Consider the following 22125-nt stretch of genomic DNA (forward strand, 5'->3'; position numbering starts at 1 on the left):
TCGCTCAATCTCTGATAGTACTACTGTAAATCTCTCTCATAGTGAGTCACCGGGACTCGGATGACCAATCCGTGCCGTATCCCGGGACGGAGCATCGGTCGCACCTTCGCCCGATTATTCAACGTTTCCATTAACATTCTGAATAATCACCTCTATCTGTGGTTATAGTCCACGGACACGGATATAACAGACTTTCAGCTTCGATTTACAATCATTGATTTCAAATCCCGTATCTAACTTTAATTTCTCTATATCCATATTGTATTTCCAATATCACGCCTTGCAGATTAACGTGGACATGTATGACCTGGCATGTCAGCAAAAGAGGCTCAAGACCTTGGTAGCACGGCACAATCTATCCGCGCACATGTAACGAGTACGAGTCTTGGCAAAGGATTTAGCATTCCCCAGGAAATGATTCACATACAGGCTGTGCAAGCTGGGTGGAGAATCTCTAAGAATTGGCAGCCTCAAGGCAACCCAATTGAAATTCGTCGGCCTATACCACTGCACCAGGATGCGCTTATCATATACGTATACACGTATACTAGTAGACGTCTTGAAGCGTTGCCTGGGGAATTCGAGATTGCCATCTTACCTATCTTACCGCCTGTAGCTAACTTAACTTATAATTTACATGTACATGTACAGGTATGACCGCCTCACTCCTTGCCTGTGTATCGGGCACCCTTCTCGTCTGGTCAACTGTGGGGACCAATAACAGTTCGGCGCCATGTTTCACTTGTGGAATGTCCAGTAACGTCCATGTAATGTCTATGCGTCCTCATCTTCCTTGCCTGGTCGGCATATACAGTACAATATGTACATACCATGCCATGCGAAAGTGCGAAAGACAAGGCTACCTAGATGAGAGCGTGTTTGGCGTACGTCACAAATGGTCACAGTACATTGCCCTGCTCTTAATCCTTATCTTGGCGCTACATACCTAACTAGGTATACAAGATGTAGAGATTAGCTAAGAGCGTAAATACACACTCAGATTCGGCGAGGCGGATATCACCGAGCCAAGCCAGGCAGCCCAAGGCCCAAGGTGGGGAGTGGACTCGCTGGGTTTTCCCTTTTCAGTGCTTTCCCCACTCTCTTCCATCCCAGCCCTACCAAAAACGAAACCGATGACTGTGACTAACGGTTGGAACTGGAACTTAGAAATGGACATCATTCCACACTATTCCATCATAGTTGACTCCATATTGGAAATCTCCGTAATTCGATCCAAATATCCATTGGACCCTGATTCAGCATTGACATCAATGACACCATCAACAACAGCGCGGAACCATTGATTGTAAATAGTAAATAGATGAGGTCATTCGACAGGTCGAGATCAGGCCAAATAGTAGCCTAGAACTAGAACCAGACTAGAACAATTCAATTCACGGAGATAGTGAAATCCTCGGGCACGAAGACTAAGCTATGGCTCTTGAATTCCATTAATGAGCGCCCAATTACGCCCCATGGCAGAGATCGGTGGATCATTTCAGCAAACGCCGAAGATCCGAGTTTGACAGGTCGATGACATCAAGATGTGGCCTTTGCTGTTCGGCTATTTGGTACCGTTCGCCGGATGGGTCGGTGATGTCGTTTTGAGTTGTGAGATTGGCAATTGCCTAGAATTGACTAGCTTAGGTGGAGCTACTACAGTTCATGAGCTCATGAGTTACCTTGTTGGTGCTGTGTGTCGGTGATGTGATATGACAGGGTTTGGTGATCATGAGTAATACTATATGCCTAGTTATTAGTCTGCAGTCATGACGACTACACCATCTTATCAACACAAATACGTTTGAAACACCAATGTCCTAATTCTGCCAAGTGCAATTGCCAGGCTGGAGCTGAATAACCTTGGAATGCCATGCGCTGACTCATACCCCGAGCCTCGGGAGAAAACTTTACTCTCGGAGCCGGACTTCGCATCTCCGAGTTCCGCTCGCATTTTTCGATGAGCTCCACAGGGCGTTTAGGTTATGCTATGTCCTGTCCTTATGTACATATCCCGTGCGTGCCCACTCATATCCGGATGATCGACACGTGCCTTGTGACTCGATCTCGGGATGTTAATCGCCGTGAATCGCAACCTGGGTATTGCGGCATCCGTGCTACATCTCGGATAGATTTTTCCGTTATCTCCACTATTGGCCTTGTGATTCAAGTTGGAGCCTCCCAGCTCCTAGCTCTTCCTAGCGCATTGCTCATGCCTCATTGCTCGTGATAGGCTGCTCTCGGTGGTCCGCGGGTGGATGCGGATGCTTGGTATGGTGTCTTGCAGCTGATCAGGTTGGGATTTACATTCCGTGCATTTTATGTACCTGGGGGGCTGGGGTGATCGGTCATGTGACTGCACATGATTGATGATGAATGCGGGATGTAGTCCTGGGGGAGGTGGCCTGAGGAAGTTTGATATATTGGAGTTATTGAACTTCGATGGTTCATTGTTGGTTTCATAACCTGTTGTATGTATTTATTAGTTTTTTATCCCTCCGTACACGTTAGTTCCTTGTCTTCCTCTTCATCATCTGGTCTAGATATATATATATATATGTCTCTTTTTACGACGCCTCTTCCCTTCTTTTCTCTGTACAGAAATTTCCCACCATTCTCCTCAATACCTGTACATAATTCATTTCCGAAGCGGCTTGCCAAAGCAGATCAAAAGGGTGGCTTATTTAATACCCCAATGTAACACAACATGCTCACATAACGCACCAAATTAGTCAACAGGCCAATTCGCGACACGAAGAATGACACCCTCCCTCTATCCACCTTTATCAACATCGATGCAGGGGAAGACGGAGAAGGACTCACGGAGTGAATGCCCACTTCAATGCTTCTCTTGTATCCGATAAATCTGGCTGAGCTGGATGATTTTCTGGCTAAGCCGACTTCTTTTTGTTCTGTTCATGCGTGCTCTTCCCGAGTAGTCTGTTAACGGTGCCGCCTTACTTCGTGACATCTCATTATGTGAATGGGACTTGACTTGATTCACAAATGGCTTGGTTTAAATGGTATGCTGATGACTTGATTGGTCCGCTCAGACCTTTCTCATGCTAATAGTTTCTAGGGTCATCTTCAGAAAGTCATTACAAATCTCATCAAGATGCATGCGAACATGAGTACCACATTTGCTGAATGACCCATGGGTCGGCCTGCACCGACTTGACCATGTAGAGAAATGTCCCGTGATGAGGTTGTGCATCGAGCAAGAAAATGTCAGCTTTGGCTTGTGAGGAAGAGCTCCCTCTGGTTGAGCTTGCGCACTTCAGCAAGGACATCCAAGCTTCAACTCATGTTGATGTTGAAGTGACAGAGAGATTTAAAATATCCAATCACGGCTACCATAGCTACAATGACCAAGTTTTCTCGAACTCTGAATCCTTGAGGAATATCCATACGAACTCACGTACGTAGATCCAATGGTAAATTGTTGCATTCCTATGTAAAATTCAATATCAAAATCAAGATACAACCCAACCTCCACAGTATCAGTATCAGTACCACACCAGTACCAGTATTAACATCAGCACGCATATGCAGAAGACCTTGGTCGACGTTGTTCACGGGCTCTGGGCCACAAAACCAGAGAAACCACCACAGATCCAAGAGGTACGTTCCAACAAAGGGTATCTCGCAAAAGTATCCATAAAACCATCAATGAACAAAAGCAACAAGAACGAAAAACAGATCAGCCCCTCCCACCACCACTACCAAATAACAACCCTCCTAGATCTTCTTCCCCAAATGATTGATAACATCAGGCACATGATCAACATCCGCCAGTCGCCGATCAACAAAAGCCAAAGCATGATCCATAAAAGAATCAACATCAAACTCTTCAGCCAGACCATTCGCCTGCAATTTCCGAATAGCAGCCCGGATCCACCCAACACAATTTTGACTCGGCATGGCTCCACTAGACCCCTTCACTGGCAACGGGATAGATCGCAAGAGAGCATCGATGCGTTCAAATGCATCGCCATTGCTCTTGCCAATCTTAATCTTTCCAATTAGAATCCTCAGCAGTAACGAACCACTGTGATCTGGGTTGACGTAATTCTTCACACGGAAATGCCATTTGAAGTCGGGGTTGTTGTCTCTTCGTAGCAGTCGATCTGGAGATGAGCCATCGGTTACATCGAAGGCGTGGCAGTCTGGGCCTCGTGGGTGCCGGGGCCGGGGTGCCAGAAGGACGCCCCAGTGGTAGGCGCTTATGCCGAGTTCGCGTCTCCTTTCGTCGAGGGAGAGTTCGCCGCGGTGGTGGATTGAGATGAAGATTTGGTGGTCTTTTGTTAGGGTTGGTGGGGGATCGTCCTTGTCCTGGGGTTGGTTAGCTTTGTGCTGGTTTTCGGTTGTCAGACTCGGGGGATGCCTGTGTGCTGGATGCTAGATAGGAGATGCTTACCTCGTGACCCATGGCTGGCTGTTGATGCTGTGTGGGTGGTGATGGCGACGAGGGATGGTTTGCTTAATGCATAGCGTGGGCTTGGAGGACAGAGATGGAAGCTGGGATTCATCAGAGCTGGTTTGCCATATGGCCTTGTGTTGTCTTCCTATCATGATAGCTCCATTGTTGGTGGTAGGGCTGTTCAATGGCCCTCTATCGAAGATTGTTTGATTGACCGAGGCCATTCAAGCTCAGCTGTACCTGTATGTGTCTATTGTGTATTCAGAGTTTTGCTATATAGTCTGCTCGTACATAGGGGCACCGGTCTCAATAGGTATTCCCCGTATTCAGGTACCCGGGATATTAAGCGCAGAGCCTAAAGCTTAATTCAGCTTACCCCGTATATTCAGGCACAACTAGTACAATACGACGTAGGGAATAAAATTGGAATTTGGACAATCTGAAACATCATATATTCAACTAGAGTAATATGTGCCGAAAATCTGAATCAAAACACTGATTTTGTCATGACTATAAACAAAGTTCGTAACCAGCAATGCCTCAAGATGGCCATGACGTAAAAAGAGCCTCCAAAATGACAGCTACTCATAAGTTCGTATCCACAAACAAGCATACCAAGTGCTCCTCAAGGCAGAGAAAGGAACAGCTTCTTCATTTCGGGGAATTTAGGTGTACCCAGTCCAGTAGCTGGATCCCATCTACATAATCTGTCAGCAACATTCACAAACAAATCTCATAGGAATAAACATACCCTTTGATAGCACTGAAGCCATCTGAGCCACAACCAACATTGGTACCGTTAGTGATATCATTGAGAACATGAGGATGAGCGTAAAGCACAGGGTTGATGAAACCAACAGGACCCTTGCCCTTGTGGATACGCTCCTCATTGATCTAGAAAACAAGTAACACACCAGTTAGCCCCATTGCCCAAAACTAACAGCGATTCCAGACTCCACTTACCAAGCTCAGCACAGAAGCGAACAACGGCGAAGACAAACTGGCACCATAGAAGTGATGCTTTGTGCCACCAGCATAAGCAGGGAACAGAGCACCATTGGCCGCAACGTCCGGATAGGCACGACCAATGCGGTTGTAAAGACCTGTGGTCGTGTTCAGATCAACATTCATCTCCGAGTAATAGGGATACTCAAGCTTGGCCTTCTCAAAGTACTTCGCGATAGTAGCCTTCTGGTAGTCAGGCTGAGGGAAGTAGTTGGAGAAACCACCCGAGCTACTGAAGTTTGCGGCTGTGCCGCCCAGGTTGGCGTGCATGACGCTCTCATCATCCTTGTAGGTTTGATCGGCGTAGAGCATGGTGCCACCGACAGACGTGACGTATGGGCAGTTGGACGGGTATTGCGGGTTGAAGATCTTCGACTCGGGGCCTAGACAACCGTTGGTGGAGCCATCGCCTGGGAACGAGGCCACACCGTAGTCGCCGGATGCGAAGAGGATCGAGTGGCCTTGGAGACCGAGCTTCAGGAACTCGTTGCACTGGCGCTTTGTGTAGGCCATTGGGAGGTCGGCTTCTGCTTGGCCGTAGGAGGCGCTGATTACGTTTGTGGGCTTGTAGACGCCACATTGGAGTTGGCCTAATCGACCTGTAAGTATTTTGGATGCTGAAAGGAGTGTATGAGGTACCTTTATAACCACCGGGGCGGGGGTTGGGGTAGATTGGGTCGATGTCGGGGTTGTTGCCTGTCTCGCCGTAGGCGCTATATGTGCAGTATGACTGGGCATGTTAGCAAAATTTTTTTTCGGCGGGAGGTTGACACATACGCCGTCGAGGGCATCGAGGAAGGTGTTGAACAGGTTGGTGGTTGCAACCTCCTCTGGCTCGTAGAGCTGGTCATCAACCTGGTACAGTGTGACGGTCTGAGGGTAGATGAGAGCATAACTTGAGACTATTAGCAAAGCACCGAGCTTCGACCGAGAATGTTGTACTTACGCCATGTCGATATCAATATCAGACTCGCCACCATTCAGTGAGCTAGATGCAGGCACAGAGTAGTTCGCACCATCAATCAGAGCAGGGATTGGATAGGTACCCTGAGGCACATTTGGAGAGTACTCCTTGTAGAACAGGTCGAGGTCAGACTTGGCAAAGTAGTCACCTTGCTCGTACAGACCAAGCGAGTTGCCCTTAGCTGCCTTCTTGGCCACTGGAATATGGTACAGAGCCCTGATACAGTCAGGGGTCATCTCAGATCCGCAAGTCTGGAGGTTCTTTGGAAGAGCAGCTGCCTTGGCAGGGATTGATGCCGCTCTTTCAGCGTCGCTGACTTCCATGCTGCCCTTTGAGTGCGCCAAGTGGGACATCCGCTTCACCTTGGAGCTCTTCTTGACAATTGGGCTGAGCTTGACTCCAGGGGTAATGTAGTCAATGTGTTTTTGGATGTGGTCTGGGACATGGTATCTGATGTTTGTTAATCAAATAGGTCCAAATGTTAATCAAATGAATAATGCCGTACTCATCACAGCCAATCTTGATACTGCTAGTAGCCGCGTGCTCATGCTCATAGAATTCCGCCATGAACAGCTTCTCCACTTCATGAGCATGGGCATCGAAAGCCAACCATCCCTTATTGTCCGAGTGTACAACCCGGGACTCGTGAATACCCGAGCCCTCGAGCCACTTACGGACAGACTCGACAGCTTCCTTGGAGGGAGCAAACATATCATGCACCTCCTCTGCAGTCCAGTACTTTCCATACTTGGCAGAGGTTGGGTCGGAGCTAAGCAGGCGTTAGTGATTGACATGCAGACAGTCACAAAGACCAACTTACACCTCCATAAGCAAAGCATCACCCTTATCCAAATTGTTCTGAGTCAGACCAATTCGCACAGGCAAGACAGAGTCGCGCTTAATGCGCTCGCCCTTCACCCAGTCGGCATGCTGGCCACGCTTCTCATGCAAGACATGCTTCATCGGCGCAGGAACAGCACCCGAAAGGGCAGCGATCGCCAAGGCGAGACACACTTGACGCACCAACATCTCGAGGAAGAAGAGAATGGGGCAGATACATCAACATCGGGGGGAGAGGGGATGCCCCCTTAAAGTACCAGGAACTATTGACGGGCTTGTTGTGATTGCAACCCTGTTTCCCCATCTGAGATAGCGACAGGTACCATTTTACGCCAATGGGTTTGATTGGACATCATGCAGACCAATATGCACAATGCCCGAGACATAGCTGCACGCCCACGCGCGTCTTTAGGGCTAAGCATCCCTGGAAAGGCTAATCTCGGCATTTCTCAACAGATCCTGATCAATTGAGTCTTGCAGATATGGAGGGCAATTTCCGCACGGGTATTATTTCCTTATCATGTCTTTTTAGTGTTGATCTCTTGCTTTTTTTTTTGCGGGATTGGCTTTAGCGAGTTGGTTATCTCAGGCCCGGTGCTCCGATTAGGCCGCCCGTTGGCTGCGGAGTTCCGACGGAAGACTCTTTTGCATATTGCACGCGATGTTGAGAGTGCGGGGAATTCAATCAAGAGTTAGACCATGCCACTAGGGATGGGAAGTGGATGGGGCTATGTGAGAAACAACTTCCTCGCCACGCAATGCGCCCGAGTCTAATTTCAAAGTCAGGGGATGTCGAGCTTCAGGAGTATAAGGTCAGTTCCGACATTCTAATTTTTTCTTAAGCTTCTCAGTATACTCCAATATAGGAGTGAGTATGCTCCAGGGATCAATGTGTGATAGCCCCTGTGGCCGAAGCTGTGTACCCACGATGGCATGTTGATCTACTTAGGGTTGGACGACATCCTCGAAAACCACTCGTCAGTTCAGTTTTCCCGATAGATCTGCTGCTTTGATTTCTATATATCCCAAGATGACCTTGCTTTCAAAAGAAACAAATGGAGTGTTCCACTCAAGGGCTCGTTGGAAGTTCATATGTTGCCCGGGTTGTTTCAAAGGATATTAAGCTGAGCTGAGGCTAATTCTGCGTATAAAAAAGCATCCGTTTGTGCAAGCGTGTAAGCTCTTCGGAGCTCTTATCTGCTGCGTTCTCTTTCATATATCTTTGAGGGTGGGACGGTCTGCCGCAATGCTTGCTCGATGCCGAGAAGCTCATGAAGAGAATCGGACTTACTACACTTTCTTTCGGCAACAACAATTTTCAGTCGATGTCTTTGGACTGATTTTATATCCCCACTCTTCTCAAGGCTTGCCTCTTTGATTGTCTCTTTGCCGGGCAATGCAGCCGACTCGGTTGACTTGATCTCGCTCATGGTGAAGATCGATAAGATAAGTTGAAGGTTGTGGATTAAACAGTGATAACAAAACATTGAGTGTTAGATATACCGGCGAGGTAAATACCCCCAAAAGATGATGAAAACAGAAGAGGTGTGACTGACTTCAATTCAGAATTTAGAGCCCGATCCTTCCTCGGTATTGTCAAAGTAGTTTATGGCTGGAACGCAGTTCTAGGGGCTACCAGAATAAAAGCTGCGAGGAAGGAGCTCTCTCCTGGCTTGTATGAGTAATAGAATGGTGGGCTAAAGGTTGCAAGTCAAGCTATGAAAAGATCACCAGTCTTGGATTTCAAGATCAGAGTATAAATCTCTTAGTAGAACCTCATGCACCAACATGAACAAGCCCAGCAACTTTGGTGTAAGAATTACAAAGTCAATAATAAACACTGTACTCCTTGGGTCACGTTTGTTCTTGGTCAAAACAGTATATAGCAAGAGGAACAAGTGACAAGCCCAATCATTCCATCTCCACATAATGATGAACCTATCCCACCATTTAATTGTATCTCGCGTAGGTGATAGCATTGTTTGGATAATAAGGGACAGGCTCCTCATCAACATGAAATCTGTTGACAGAATCAAAGCACCTACAGAGTGTCCATGTCGATCGAGATATCACAGTGGTGCGAGATGAAACCAGTACTTACTTCAAGAAATAAACCGAGTAGACCGAGACCGGCTCGATGAATGCACAAGGTGGAAGCGTACAGCGTGATAGACACCTTCGTAATATTCCAGACTGGGCTTTTCATGAACCATTCTGCACCGATTGCTGCTGAGTCCGGACGTGAGACGACCCAAAGTACCCAATAAACCCAGTTGGCTGTTATGTAGAACACGAGTTTCACGGAGATTGCCCCGGAAATGCTCTACAAGGGGTTCTTCCCAACCCATTTGCAGAACAGTGGTGTTCTACCCGGAAACAAAACGGCCCAATATACATTGGATTGACTTGAAGGCTCCAAAGAGGAAAGCCGTCGACGAGGATTCACCAACAACTTCAGACGAGGATAGAAAGGGATCTTCCATCTAGTGCTTGTAGCCTAACTTTCTCTAGATCATCTGTAAATGTCATATCAAGGGATGAACATGATGGGGCGTGGTTCCATCGGCAGGAACCATGCTGTTCTTGTGCTTCACACTCAGCAATCGTAGACCAAACTTGCTGCCGATCACATAGGCTGGCCTAAGACAGTCTATAAAGAAAAAAGCCGTTAACGTACAGGTTACAGTAGAAATCGGTTATACTAAGCAGGGAACAGCTGACTAAAAAGGCTTCTAGAATTACGCTTTGGAAATGGTACAAGTGATTCGGACTTTTTGCCGTTGACTGTACAACAATGATCATAGGTCCTTTCACGCCCACCTTTATATGATCTAGTTGATTCCCCCGAGACACTCAAAGATAGGCCAAAATGCGATTAAAAAAAGAGAGACCAAGTCAGGGCACAGGAAATGCACGACATGGTACACTCGCTTCGAGTATCTCCTTTAAAGTTGTCAAATACCTCATAGCGCTGTACGATTTATGACTCCTACTATGTTACAAACACAAATAGCACGAAGAGAATATGTATATTTCTAAATCACAAACAAATAAAAGCTGACATCATCATCATATCGAATATCCATCACAGGGGAAACCACACAAGACGTGGGTTCTTTTTTACGAGAAGGGAGAAAAAGGGGATGTTAAGAAGGAAGGATGAAAAAGAAGGAGAAAGAGACCGAAAGATAACTACTAGTAGAAGAAACTCAAACTAGTGGTGGAACAGACGGATGCCCTGCTCGACAAACGTGATGCCCAGCTTCTCAGCGGTCTCGAAGACGGGAGTGTCGTTCTGGCTGCCGGTAGGGGCGGCAATGTACTTGACTCCTGAGCGGGCGGCGCGGAAGACGTTGTCGATGAAGGGGAACTAAGTCATGTGAGTCTCTATCAAAGAGAGGGAAGATAGATGGGGAAATGTAGAGGAACTTACGAAGGCATCGGACGAGACAGCAACCTCGCCGAGCTTCTCGAGCCAGGCCTCACGCTCCTCAGCGGTGAAGGGAGCGGGGACCTCCTCGAAGACACGGACGTACTCGGCAGTCTCGGCCTCGCTACGGGGAGTCTGGCCTGAGCAGAGCAAGTCAATGGCGTTGGACTTGTCAGCGCGCTTGGTGCCCTGCTTCCACTTGATGTTGATGACACGCTCGTGGAAGCGCATCCACCAATTGTCGGCCTTGTCACCGGCCAGACGGGTGCAGTGGATACGGCTCTGTTGGCCGGCACCGAGACCGATGACCTGGCCGTTCAGGGCGTAGCAGACCGAGTTGGACTGGGTGTACTTGAGGGCGATGGTGGCGACGGTCAAGTCACGGAGAGCAGCCTCGGGGAGGGAGCCGGAGTTCTTGGGGGTGATGACGGTGTTGAAAGTCTTGCTGGGGGTGATGACGACGTCGTTGCGGTGCTGGGTCAGCTGCACACCGTACAGGGTGCGGGTCTCCTCGGGGGCGGGGGTGTAGTCCTCGTCCATCTGGAGGACAAGGTACTTGCCGCCCTTCTTCTTGGAGAGGATCTCCAGAGCCTCGGGTTGGTAGCCGGCGGCGATGACACCGTCGGAGACCTCGCGGGAGATGATCTTGGCGGTGGGGACATCGACGATGTCGCTGAGGGCGAGGATATCACCGAAGCTGGACATGCGGTCGGCACCACGGGCACGGGCATAGGCCTGGGCGAGGCCGGAGGACTCGATGCCCTTGATGTCGTCGACCATGTAGACCTTGCGCTCCTTCTCGTTGAGGGGCACACCGATGGCGGCACCAGCGGGGGAAACGTGCTTGAAAGAAGCAGCGGCGGGGAAGCCAAGAGCCTGCTTGAGCTCCTTGACCAGAGGCCAGGCGTTCAGGGCATCGAGCAGGTTAACATAGCCAGGCGATCCGTTGAGGACCTTGAAGGGCAGGTTACCCTGGACAGAGTAGGCAGAGGCGGGCTTCTGGTGGGGGTTGGTACCGTAACGCAGAGACAGCTGCTTGACACCGTTGCCAGCGTACTCCTTGCGGAAGAAGCCAGAGATGGCGGAGTCGTAGTCGGCAGTCTGCTCGAAGGCCTTGAGGGCGTACTGCTTGCGGCTGGCATCGGCGATCTCACCAGCCTCGAGCTCCTTGAGGAACTCGGGGTAGTCAGTAGGGTCGGACAGGATGGTGACACGCTTGTGGTTCTTGGCCGCAGCGCGGAGCAGAGTCACACCACCGATATCAACCTCCTCGACGGCCTCGTCGATGGTGACGTTGACCTTAGCGACAGTCTCCTTGAATGGGTACAGGTTGCAGACGACGAAGTCGACCTTAGCAATATTCTGCTCAGCAAGATCCTTCTCGTCGGACTCGATGTCACGGGCGAGGATACCACCGTGGACGGCGGGGTGGAGGGTCTTAACACGGCCACCGAGCATCTCGGGGGCGTGGGTGATGGCGGAGACATCCCTGCCATGTTGTCAGCGCCTGAGCTGTATCTAGCCCAAGCTTCCAGTATGCTTGCACGAGGCAACTCACTCGACGGGGAAACCGGCCTCACGGATCATCTTAGCGGTACCGCCAGACGCGAGAAGACGGACATCCTGCTTGACGAGGCCCTTGGCCAGGTCGAGGAGACCAGTCTTGTCATAGACGGAGATGATGGCTATAATAAAGAAGGTGTTAGCAATTGCCTGGAGCAGTTGGGAGCAAGCAATTCATAGTCCGGGGAATGCCCGATCTATGAAGCTAAGAGTCACATACCAGACTTTTGAGACATGATGGAGTCGACACTGTATCAGTCAGTATCAAAAGTCAAACCTCAATTGCATTCTGCAATTGAACTGTAGCAAGAAGCCAATAACATACCTGAAACCAAGTGACAACAGGGTATAAAGCAATGACGGAAAGAAAAAAAAAGAGAAGAAATGTCCCGCGGGGTCACACCGTAATCGGAGGGGCAGCATTTGGTGGGCTAGATTACCAAAGATACCATTGGCCACTATTTACTCTCCGCTTTGAAGTCTATCCAATCACAGCTCGTGAGTGGCAGAATCCCTAGCGCACCACGTGACCCAGGCATTCAAAAGCTTTTTTTCCACTCGGCGCATTTCTTCTTTTCTTCTTTTTTTTCTTCATGAACAACGCAAAAAATCACATTCCAAAAAGCGTTCCTACGAGGACTTGTCTGATGAAGTACGGAAATCGTAAAGAGAATGGAGAGCGAGGGCCAAAGGCTAAAGGTATCGATCTTGGGTGCAGTGCCTGCTTGACCTTGTGTCAGATAGCAGGGATTGCAATGATTGATTCCACATCGCGAATCTCAATATTATTATCATTATTTATATCAATATTATCTTCATTGACATCCATCTATGACCTCTACGTATATGTCTATATCTATATATAATTCAAGAATTGCTGTTGGAGAGCCAGTTTCCATTACAACGTGCATATATCTATCACATAAATTATTTCTGTATCGGCCTTCCCGCCCTAAATCAAGCGTTGCATCATCTTCATGTTGTCGAGCTGAAGAAAACTCGGGTATTTTTAAGCCTATGGCTTCAGGGTATTTCTGCTGCCAGCACCGATGGCCAGCTGACGGCCAACGTTTCCAAAGCACACGCACGCGCAGAAAATGACGCTCGCGACCCAAGTGCGGACCGCAATGCTCTCCTGCGTGATGCCTGCTCCAAGCGCATTCTCCAGTCCAGTGCCATTCAGAATGCTCGTACCAAATGAAGGACCAGTGGACGCAGGTACCAGCTCTGGCTTGAGGCCGAGAACCACTCCCATACCGGCCAAGCCAACTGTAGTCGAAAGGACGAAGCCGGTCGTGGTACGGTCAATGAGGTACCAGAGAACGGGATTGGCGAGGGCGAGGGTAAGAGAGGCTTGTGTGGTAGATTGCCAAGGGAGTCTCCGCTGCAAGGGTGAAAAAAGTCAGCTTTGTCCAGCATGAAGAAAATAACAACGGGGGAAAAGAAAAAGAAAAAACCGTAAGCACATACCATAGCAAAGGCGATCCCAACAAAAGCACCAACACTCCGAGCAACAGTAACCCAAGATGGAGTCCGGTCCTCGCGCTCTTCGTCGTTACTCGCGTGCTTGGAATCAGCCTTCTCAAGCTCGCCCTCACGCCAGCCATCCAACCAAGGAAGCAAATTGCCCAGCGCAATACCAGCCAATCCCCAAATACCCAAGTACTGCCATGAATCATAGTAATGAACATTCTCCAGCTTAACAGGGGTAATCCAATGGTTCTCATGGAGATGCATCGTAATTACCCCGTAAGCAATGCCAAATCCAAACAGCAGTGCACTGCTCAGAATCTGCGGCAAGATCACACCGCGGAACAGTCCCTGACTCAACCGCGAGCGTGTGCGCCGCAGCGCCATTCGCCGCGGTTCAATGGCCGACTTTTCTGCTGCGAGCTGCGACGGCTCGGGCGGGAACTCTGATGCCGGAGAATTGACTTCTGTGCCCCAGGGGCTGGATTCATCGCGCAGGCTGTCAAATGCCGTTGGCGAGTAGATGCCGTACAGAGTTGAGGAGGTGAGGTTCATAATTGAGCCGGTGCGACTGACGCTCGTGGAATTGGGCCCTGTTTCTGGCGCGGCGCTGGGGTTGAGGTAATCCGTGCTGGTCGATTCGGCGGGGGTTGGAGGTCCGGAGGATTCGGTTGATGCCGGTGTAAGGTCGAAGGGCCTTCTTGGGCGTGGACGCAGGATTCGAGGTTGTTCTGTCATGGTGGCTAGGTTGGGGTGAGGTTGAAGTAAGCTGAGCTGGAAAAGTGTTTCCGGTGGTCGGCGCGACGGAATTCGACCGAGTCCCGTTCCGTATCACCCGTTGAGGATCGTACGAGAACGTCAGATGATGGTCCGGGGGTTGTGAAGGGGATGAAGTGGCCAAAGTCGAACCGGAGACAAATTTGTAGGGTCAAATGCGGGATACGACGCTTCCCAACAAAAATGTGTCAATTGCGATGCAGGGGTAGACAGAAATAGGTCTCAATAATTGTTTAGGAATCCGCTCTATGCCGTTGGTTGCTGCAGTATCCACACGTCCGTTCTATGACGGCCTTTTAGATCTTTGTAGAATTCTTTGTAAATGAGTCGGTGAAGGATAGAATACAGAATACAGAAACGAAGACGAGACTGGCAATAGAGGGAAAGAGGGGATTATCACATGTTCTCCACTGAGGTCTGATGTCAAGTCTCCACGATGCTGAGCTGCATGATGCCTCGGAGACTTCGCCACTTACGATCTTAGCCTATACCCATGTTCCGGGGGATACTTAGCGAGAACCTTCAACGGATATTTAAAGCTAGGTTCAAGTATGTTCAAAACATATTTATGATGACATTTCAAGAACACTTCAAAGACGCTTTGAAAACAGCAAAAAGAATGTTATAATGATATTCAAAAGTACACTAGAAAAGACATTAAAAAAAGACCCTTGAAAAGAGGCCTCTAAACCTAATCAGAAAGACGCCAAAAAAAACCAACCTTTACAAGAAGCTATACAAAGTCATCTGAAGGAGTTAGATTCACACCTAAACAAGACCCTTAAGCCGAAAGCACAAGAAATGTAGATCATGATACACAGTACAAAAGAGAAATCAAACGCCATTCCAATTACCTAGTCTTCCATCACTTCGTCGCCATCACCTTCACGGTGATCAGCAAGACCCGCAGGGGGCGGGGACGAGGCCTCATGTCGTGCATAGCCATTGGCACCTTCATACGTAGATGAGTTCTCGTCTTCGTCATCATCGTCTTCTGTGGAGTCGCCATCAGACCCTTCACCTTCACCCAGCAATTCGCGGTCGAGATCGTCAAGCTCTCCATCTCCTTCCATGTAATCGTAATGTCCACCCCAGTTCGGCGTGCCCATCGCTAATGGTGTTCCGGCGCCCGGACCGTCCTTGGCACGAGACGCTTGGGCTTTCTTTGCCGTGCCTGGGGTAGCTGTTACACCTGACTTGCGCTTGGCTGCACTAGGGCGTGCACGAGGACGCGAGCGATTGTTGCTGTTTCGCACGTCTGCCTCCAGGGCTGCGCGGGCTTTGAATCGCTCTTCGCGTTCTTGCTTGCGGTCTTTCTTGGGACCGTTGGCTTCGTCGCAGTCCCAGCGGTCCAGTCGTCGTGCGGCTTTGCGTACTACAGATAAGAAAACGCTGGCACATTCTCCGAAGTCGTCTTCTTCGTCTGGGTTTGGGAAGAGGCCGCCCTTGCCCCAGGACTTTTCTTCGTCATCTGTGTTGTAACCTTCTGGGAGACTTTGGAGCAAGCGACCGTAGCGGCCGAAGGGAATCTCACTCTCCCGCTTGGCGCGAAGGACGCGGTAGGCATTTGACCTGCGCTTGGCGAGGAGATAGTCGATCCTTTGGCGGCGATTTTGTTCCACGGCAATTTGGTGCTGTGTTAATGGGCGCGGTCGGCGTCCGGGCGCTGTAGACAGTGAAGGTTCCGCGATGAAACGGTTAAGAATTGGGTGATTGGAGCCCGGGGGCGCGGGAGAGGCATCAGGAGTGTGCTCCATCCTCGTCGTCTTCAAGACAAGTCTCTGCTGCCCCATTGCTCGGCTGAGTGATGATTCCCGCTTGGCCTGTTTAGGGCGCGGACGAGAGTAACCACCAGGGGTCATATCGTCTTCTTCGTCGTCCAAACTTCGTTTGGCAGAGGGGTGAAGAGGGGTCGACATGGCAGAGCCGCGGCCTCCGAAGCCAGAGTAGTCTCCTGCAAATGAGTCTTCTTCGAAGCCAAATTCTGTGAATGCATGTTAGACAAGAAAATATATCGGCTATCGCATATTGTGCTTACCTTTCTTGGGTCGCTTGGGGACGCGTGGTAATGGTTCTTCTTCCTCTAAAATGCCTGTACCAGTTTGTCAGTCAACAATTCCAAGTGTCAGTTGTCAGCACACATACGCTTGCGTTCCAGTCTCTTCGACTCTCCGTATTCCTGCTCCTCGGGTGTATCTACATTCTCCTCATTCGACTGCTCCTCGGTCAAAATATCAAAGGCTGGCACCTTGAGAGGTAGTCCTTCGGAGCCTTCGCCTTCCATACCAGCACCAAACGGGTTTTTCATGGCCGCTTCACGGCTAAAGTCACTCTCCAGGTACCACCACATCAGCCACAGGAATGCTCTGGCACGACTTTGACTGGAAAGCGTAGATCTCATAACCAAATCGAAGAAGTCCCGTGGAGGGAAGAAGTGAGTTTCCGACACTTTGGGGGCGTACTGCGCCAGAACGAAAATCAGATTCACCGGATTCGTCCGAGGCACATTTAATCGCTTGATCTTATCCAGTGTATTCGGTTGTTCGGCATCCTCAGAGGCACCCTTGAGGATAGATTTGAGACGTGGGGCATCTTGCAGCTGCTTGTAAGCATTGGAGTCCTGGTGCGCTTGTAATGAAGGAATCGAGTGATATGTCCGGAGTTGAGCACGCATTTCAGGGAAGACTGTAAAACAAAACAATCACAGTTAGCATTGTAGACAGAGAATGCATAAGCTTCCACGTACAGTTCAAAGTGGTATTCATGCGACCGAAATTGACCAGCAGACAGACCATGGCCATGCTGATAGCTGCCGGCTTGTCATTCTGCAGTTTGTCCTTGAGGATCTTGCTGGTCTTGCTGCTCCGGGCCATTGCATCAATGTAGACATCTGCGAAGTCCATTCCCTTTTGTCCGTCGGGGTACCGCGTAAAGACTGGTGTTTTGTCTTCAAACACCAACTTCAGGAACTGGTATTGAATATCTTTGCGCCACAGTGGAATACCGTCTTCTTTCTTGAGGTGCCGAATCTTGTTGCCAGAGTAGACAGAGCCAATCGTGCCATTTGCTTGTCGTCTTGTACCGACCGTCGCGCTTGCGGTTAAGCCAGCGTGGTTCTGGTCATCCGCAGCCTCGGACATCGCAAAGGACTCGTCCATCATGCTGTGATCCATGTCGGCCATCTTGGACGGTGGGGATTGGGGAAAGGTGGGCACGCTTGCGACAAACTGAAAACCGGAGAAATCGCGGGTTGGGGCAGTGGAGATGCCCCCTAGTAGGGCGGCCGATGAAAGAAGCAGAAATACCAGCAAAAAGATCAAAATGAGGATAAAAAAAGATAGAAGGGGGGAAGTGGAAAGGATTGAGGTTAAGGGAAAATGAAAAATGAGGTCAAAGTTCCGGAAAATCGAGGAAGAAAGCAGTGCCGAGTGCCCATGAAGGTATAGCTGTGATATCTACCCGTATCGGGTACTGCCACGCACTGAGCTGTATATACTGACATCGCCAGATGTATTTCCCAATATCTGTCTGCAGCTCTCGCAGTGAGCGTGCTATTTCATGCATTGTTTGAGCTCTGGATTGACCTCTCTTCTTTCGCTACTTTTTTACCTCTTTTTGGCACATTTTCAAGTACTTTCGGTGAGCTAAACAAATATGTCAACACATATTTCCCAAGATCACGCTTTGTCTTGGGTCAGTATAAAGCGACTCCGTTCTGCAATGATGATCCATTGGCTGACAATTCTCCATAGATTGAATCTTGCATATACGAAGCTCTATACCATTTTGGCTAGTGTCTTCCGCAATGGACCTTGACGATGGTACTGGAAGCAAATTGGCCCAACGTGGGCATTGTATGACACCCACCACCCGAGAGTGGGACATGGATGCGCAGGGAGATCAGCTTATACCTCTTCCTACTAATGTCATTTTAGCCTATATATTGCCAGCAAGCGGGTGATCGGGTGATCATATTAAGATGGGGGCGCGACAGGACCCGTGGCCAACGTTTGCTTCTACACCTCTACACACGAATTTGATCTTCACGAGCTGCATTTCACTAGGCTACATCATACAGATCTGGAAACACGTTTGAAAATTGCATTGGAGAATTCCTTCTCATGGCCTAGGGCCTCAGGTTCCTCCGAACCGCATTCATCCAGCGGCGGCGACAGCGTCCCATCCTCCAAGGTCCGAGAAAATGATCAAAATAGACAAATAATGTGATGTGTTCCCACTCGGAAACAATCAGCCTCCAGGACCAGAAAACAGAGGATATTGTGGATGCAGGTCAAGCCAACGCCATACAAAATGCAAAGTAAAACCATTTTTGTTTCGCCAGCAGAAGCCCGGAGAAAGAACATATTTTTGGAATAGAAAGACCGCAGAACGCACGAGGGCAGCAACTGGAAAGAAATGTCCGCCATGAGATACCGACGCTGTAAAAAGTCTATGCTGCACATAATGCAGCCATAACAAACACCGAGAAGGATGCAAAGAGAAAGAGAGAACTTTTCGAGAGGATGAAAAGCCAGCATTCTCCGCTCGGCGCACGCGCGTCACTCGAACGTGTCCCCTGCTGGGAACGCTCGAACATAAGGGGTATCTGACGAGAGCGGACATGAAAAAGATAAAAAAGGACAACGCGATCTATGATGTTCATGCAGTGGTGATCATAATTTGCTCGAAAGCAGATGATCCAACTGCACCAATGCCCCACGTCTAGACAAGGCTGCAAGCCTGGTATAGAACAAGTAAGATGGGCACAAGGAACAACAAAGGTAACAGGATTAAAGAAACATGCGCATAAATGGAAAAAATGACTCTAAAACAAGCATAGGAAAGTCGTAGCAGTCATGACAAAGCCGTCCCTGAGAGATAGCAAGGCAAGGAAAAAGAGATACTCAGGGACTCGTTCTGATCGTATCCGTCAACGAGAGACAAAAGAAAATAAAGCAATGGAGCCAATCAGACCCGGCGGCCTCGTCAAAAGACCACGACCGATTTACCACCAGGAAGAGGGGCCAGAGGAGCCGGAGGGGTTGCCGTAGCCACCACCGCCGCCGTAACCACCGCCGCCGCCGTAGGAGGGAGCAGCACCACCGTAGCTACCACCGTAGGAGGGGGTAGAGCCACCGGCAGCACCGCCGTAAGCAGAGCCGCCGCCGAAGCCACCGCCCATACCCATACCGCCGGGAACGCGACGCATATCGCGAGTGGCGTTGGAGCCACGGCCACGGCCACCACCGCGTCCACCGCGGCCGCCGAAGCCACTGCCCTCGCGGGCAATGCTCTCCAGGAAAGCGGGAACCTCCTGGTGGGCCTCCTTGAGGAGCTCGAGGAGGTCACGGACAACACCGCGGTTGCCACGGTTGAAGAAGGCAGTGGCAATACCGGTGTTACCAGCACGACCGGTACGACCGATACGGTGAACGTAGTCGTCAATGTCGGTGGGCAGATCGTAGTTGATGACGTGGGTCACGTTGGGGATATCGAGACCACGGGCAGCAACAGCAGTGGCAACCAAAATGGGGCAACGGCCGTTACGGAAAAGCTCCAGAGCACGCTCACGCTCGCGCTGGGTGCGGTCACCGTGAATGGCGGTAGCAGGGAAGCGCTGGTTGATGAGGAAATCGGAGAGGGAGTCGGCCATACGCTTGGTCTCGACGAAGATGAGGGTCAGACCAGTGCTGCCGTGGGTGTGGAGGATGTCCAGGAGGACGGAGCGCTTGTCAGCGTCCTCGACGTACTCAACCTTCTGGGTAATGTTCTCAGAGGTAGATCCGACACGACCGACGGACAAGAAGATGTAGTCCTTGAGGAAATCACGGGCGAGCATCTGGATGTCGCGGGGGAAGGTGGCAGAGAACATGAGAGTCTGGCGGTCCTGGACCAGAGGCATATCCTCACCCTCAACAATACGGCGAATCTGGGGCTCGAAACCCATGTCCAACATGCGGTCAGCCTCGTCAAGAACGAGGTACTTGATGTTAGCGAGAGAGATCCGGCCACGCTCGATCAAATCGACGAGACGACCGGGGGTGGCAACAAGAAGATCACAGCCACGCTCGATCTGGCGAAGCTGGGAACCGATGTCGGCACCACCGTACACGACACAGGGGCGGACCCAAGAGCGGTAAGCAAACTTGCGGGCCTCATCGAAGATCTGAGAGACAAGCTCACGAGTAGGAGCAAGAATGAGGGAAGTAGGGTAGGCCTTGCGCTGACGGCCGTAGCTGAACTGACCACCAGCAGTAGCAGGAGTGGCAGAGGGACCGTTCTTGAAAGCCTGGGAGAGGATGGGGAAGAGGAAACCACCGGTCTTTCCGGAACCAGTCTGGGCACAAGCCATGAGATCACGGCCGCCCATGACAATGGGGACGGAGTACTTCTGGACGGGAGTGGGGATAACATAGCTGGCGAGCTTAATGTTGGAGATCAGGTGATCGTCCAGAGGGGGGTTGGTGAACTGAGAAACGGGCTCAGGAACGTCGTTACCAGAGGCCTCAACGGGAATGTCGTCGTAGTTGGCGAAGTTGATACCAGTCTGCTGCTTGGAGGGGTCGTTGGGGACACCGAAGAGCTCGCGCTCGACACGGGCGTTGGCGGGACCGGGAATGTGCTTGCCGTCGCGCCACTGGCCATCGCCAGAGCCACGGCCTTGCTGAGCACCACCACCGCCGCTGTAGCTGCCACCACCACCTCCACCATAGGATCCTGGATGTCCGTAAGCCTGGGGATCAAAGGGTTTCATTTGACCGATTTGGTTCGTCATGGGAGGTTTACCATTCGCGGGGCCGCGAGGGCTGAAGTCGGGGGCGTTAGCGTTGGCCCATTTTCCACCACCGGGGGGACCACTAGAGAAGCCACTCATATTAGTGACAATTGATCAGGGTATTGATTTGGGAGACTGTACCGAGGGCCACCAAAACCGGCAGCGGGAGCAGCAGCAGGATCAACGTTGGCGGGAGCAGGACCGGGGCCACGCTGGCGGAGGTGTGGAGGAATGTAGGCAGCACGGCCAGCGCCAGGAGCGTTACCGGCGGGGGCGTGCTGGGACTCGTTGAGGGAAAGGTTTCCCATCTGCAGACCGTCGGCCATTTTTGCGGTTGAAAATGTCTGTGGCGACTGAGGTTAGAGGATGAAGTGCCAGGGGGGAGAGAAGTGATGCGAACAGTTTTTTTTTTTTCTGGTTCACCGAAAGGATGACAAGGCGCAAGCGATCTCAGAAAGACACTTGCAGAAGAAAAGAAGTCAAAGATACCTTCACTGTGAGAAGGACGGTGAAAAGATCGGGGTTTGCTGTGTTCCACCTAAAAAAAAGATGGAGTGTGCAAACAAAAAGAAGTCAAGAAACCGATAAATGCAAATCTCCCAAATCTAACTCTAGAAGAAAAGAGAGGAGAGTGGAAAAAAGGGATAGAGAACTGAAGTGTGTGGGAAGGAGGCAAATCGTCAGGTTGAGGCAGTACCGTACAGTGAGGTAATGAGACGAAACAGGAGGCGTGGGTACTTGGAAGGAACCTCAGATTTGGCTGACGATCGCTGTATTGACCAGGTACCGAACAAGTACTGACCGCCACGAAAAAAATTTCTTCTTTTTTACTCGCCAGTTGGGTCTGGGCGGTCTCTGACTAAGAAAAGGAGCTGACTGGT

The 22125-nt window shown here is 50.3% G+C and overlaps 6 protein-coding genes across 6 annotated transcripts; all 6 read right to left on the reverse strand.

The window, feature by feature from the left end:
* Window positions 1-3738: 3738 nt before the first annotated feature.
* Window positions 3739-4429, reverse strand: N7508_000520 (uncharacterized protein; the record flags this gene model as incomplete). The annotated part of the gene is made up of 2 exons (XM_058458605.1): window positions 3739-4332; window positions 4418-4429. 2 exons carry the CDS (start codon window positions 4427-4429, stop codon window positions 3739-3741), a joined length of 606 nt encoding a protein of 201 aa, XP_058324827.1.
* A 616-nt stretch (window positions 4430-5045) lies between these two features.
* On the reverse strand, window positions 5046-7418 carry N7508_000521 (S53 family peptidase; the record flags this gene model as incomplete). Its single annotated transcript, XM_058458606.1, has 8 exons — window positions 5046-5118; window positions 5172-5314; window positions 5384-6015; window positions 6065-6155; window positions 6203-6320; window positions 6372-6839; window positions 6895-7158; window positions 7210-7418. 8 exons carry the CDS (start codon window positions 7416-7418, stop codon window positions 5046-5048), a joined length of 1998 nt encoding a protein of 665 aa, XP_058324828.1.
* Window positions 7419-10443: 3025 nt separating this feature from the next.
* On the reverse strand, window positions 10444-12458 carry N7508_000522 (phosphoribosylaminoimidazolecarboxamide formyltransferase/IMP cyclohydrolase; the record flags this gene model as incomplete). The annotated part of the gene is made up of 4 exons (XM_058458607.1): window positions 10444-10599; window positions 10663-12148; window positions 12218-12344; window positions 12443-12458. 4 exons carry the CDS (start codon window positions 12456-12458, stop codon window positions 10444-10446), a joined length of 1785 nt encoding a protein of 594 aa, XP_058324829.1.
* A 779-nt stretch (window positions 12459-13237) lies between these two features.
* On the reverse strand, window positions 13238-14430 carry N7508_000523 (INSIG family protein; the record flags this gene model as incomplete). The annotated part of the gene is made up of 2 exons (XM_058458608.1): window positions 13238-13606; window positions 13693-14430. 2 exons carry the CDS (start codon window positions 14428-14430, stop codon window positions 13238-13240), a joined length of 1107 nt encoding a protein of 368 aa, XP_058324830.1.
* Window positions 14431-15323: 893 nt separating this feature from the next.
* On the reverse strand, window positions 15324-17651 carry N7508_000524 (uncharacterized protein; the record flags this gene model as incomplete). Its single annotated transcript, XM_058458609.1, has 4 exons — window positions 15324-16453; window positions 16508-16561; window positions 16615-17154; window positions 17216-17651. The coding sequence occupies 4 exons, from the start codon at window positions 17649-17651 to the stop codon at window positions 15324-15326; spliced, it is 2160 nt and encodes a 719-aa protein (XP_058324831.1).
* A 1823-nt stretch (window positions 17652-19474) lies between these two features.
* Window positions 19475-21570, reverse strand: N7508_000525 (DEAD/DEAH box helicase; the record flags this gene model as incomplete). The annotated part of the gene is made up of 2 exons (XM_058458610.1): window positions 19475-21326; window positions 21386-21570. The coding sequence occupies 2 exons, from the start codon at window positions 21568-21570 to the stop codon at window positions 19475-19477; spliced, it is 2037 nt and encodes a 678-aa protein (XP_058324832.1).
* Window positions 21571-22125: the final 555 nt, after the last annotated feature.

This window comes from Penicillium antarcticum (assembly GCF_028974205.1).
Source record: "Penicillium antarcticum strain IBT 31339 chromosome Unknown utg000001l_segment0_segment0, whole genome shotgun sequence".
NCBI lineage: Eukaryota > Fungi > Ascomycota > Eurotiomycetes > Eurotiales > Aspergillaceae > Penicillium > Penicillium antarcticum.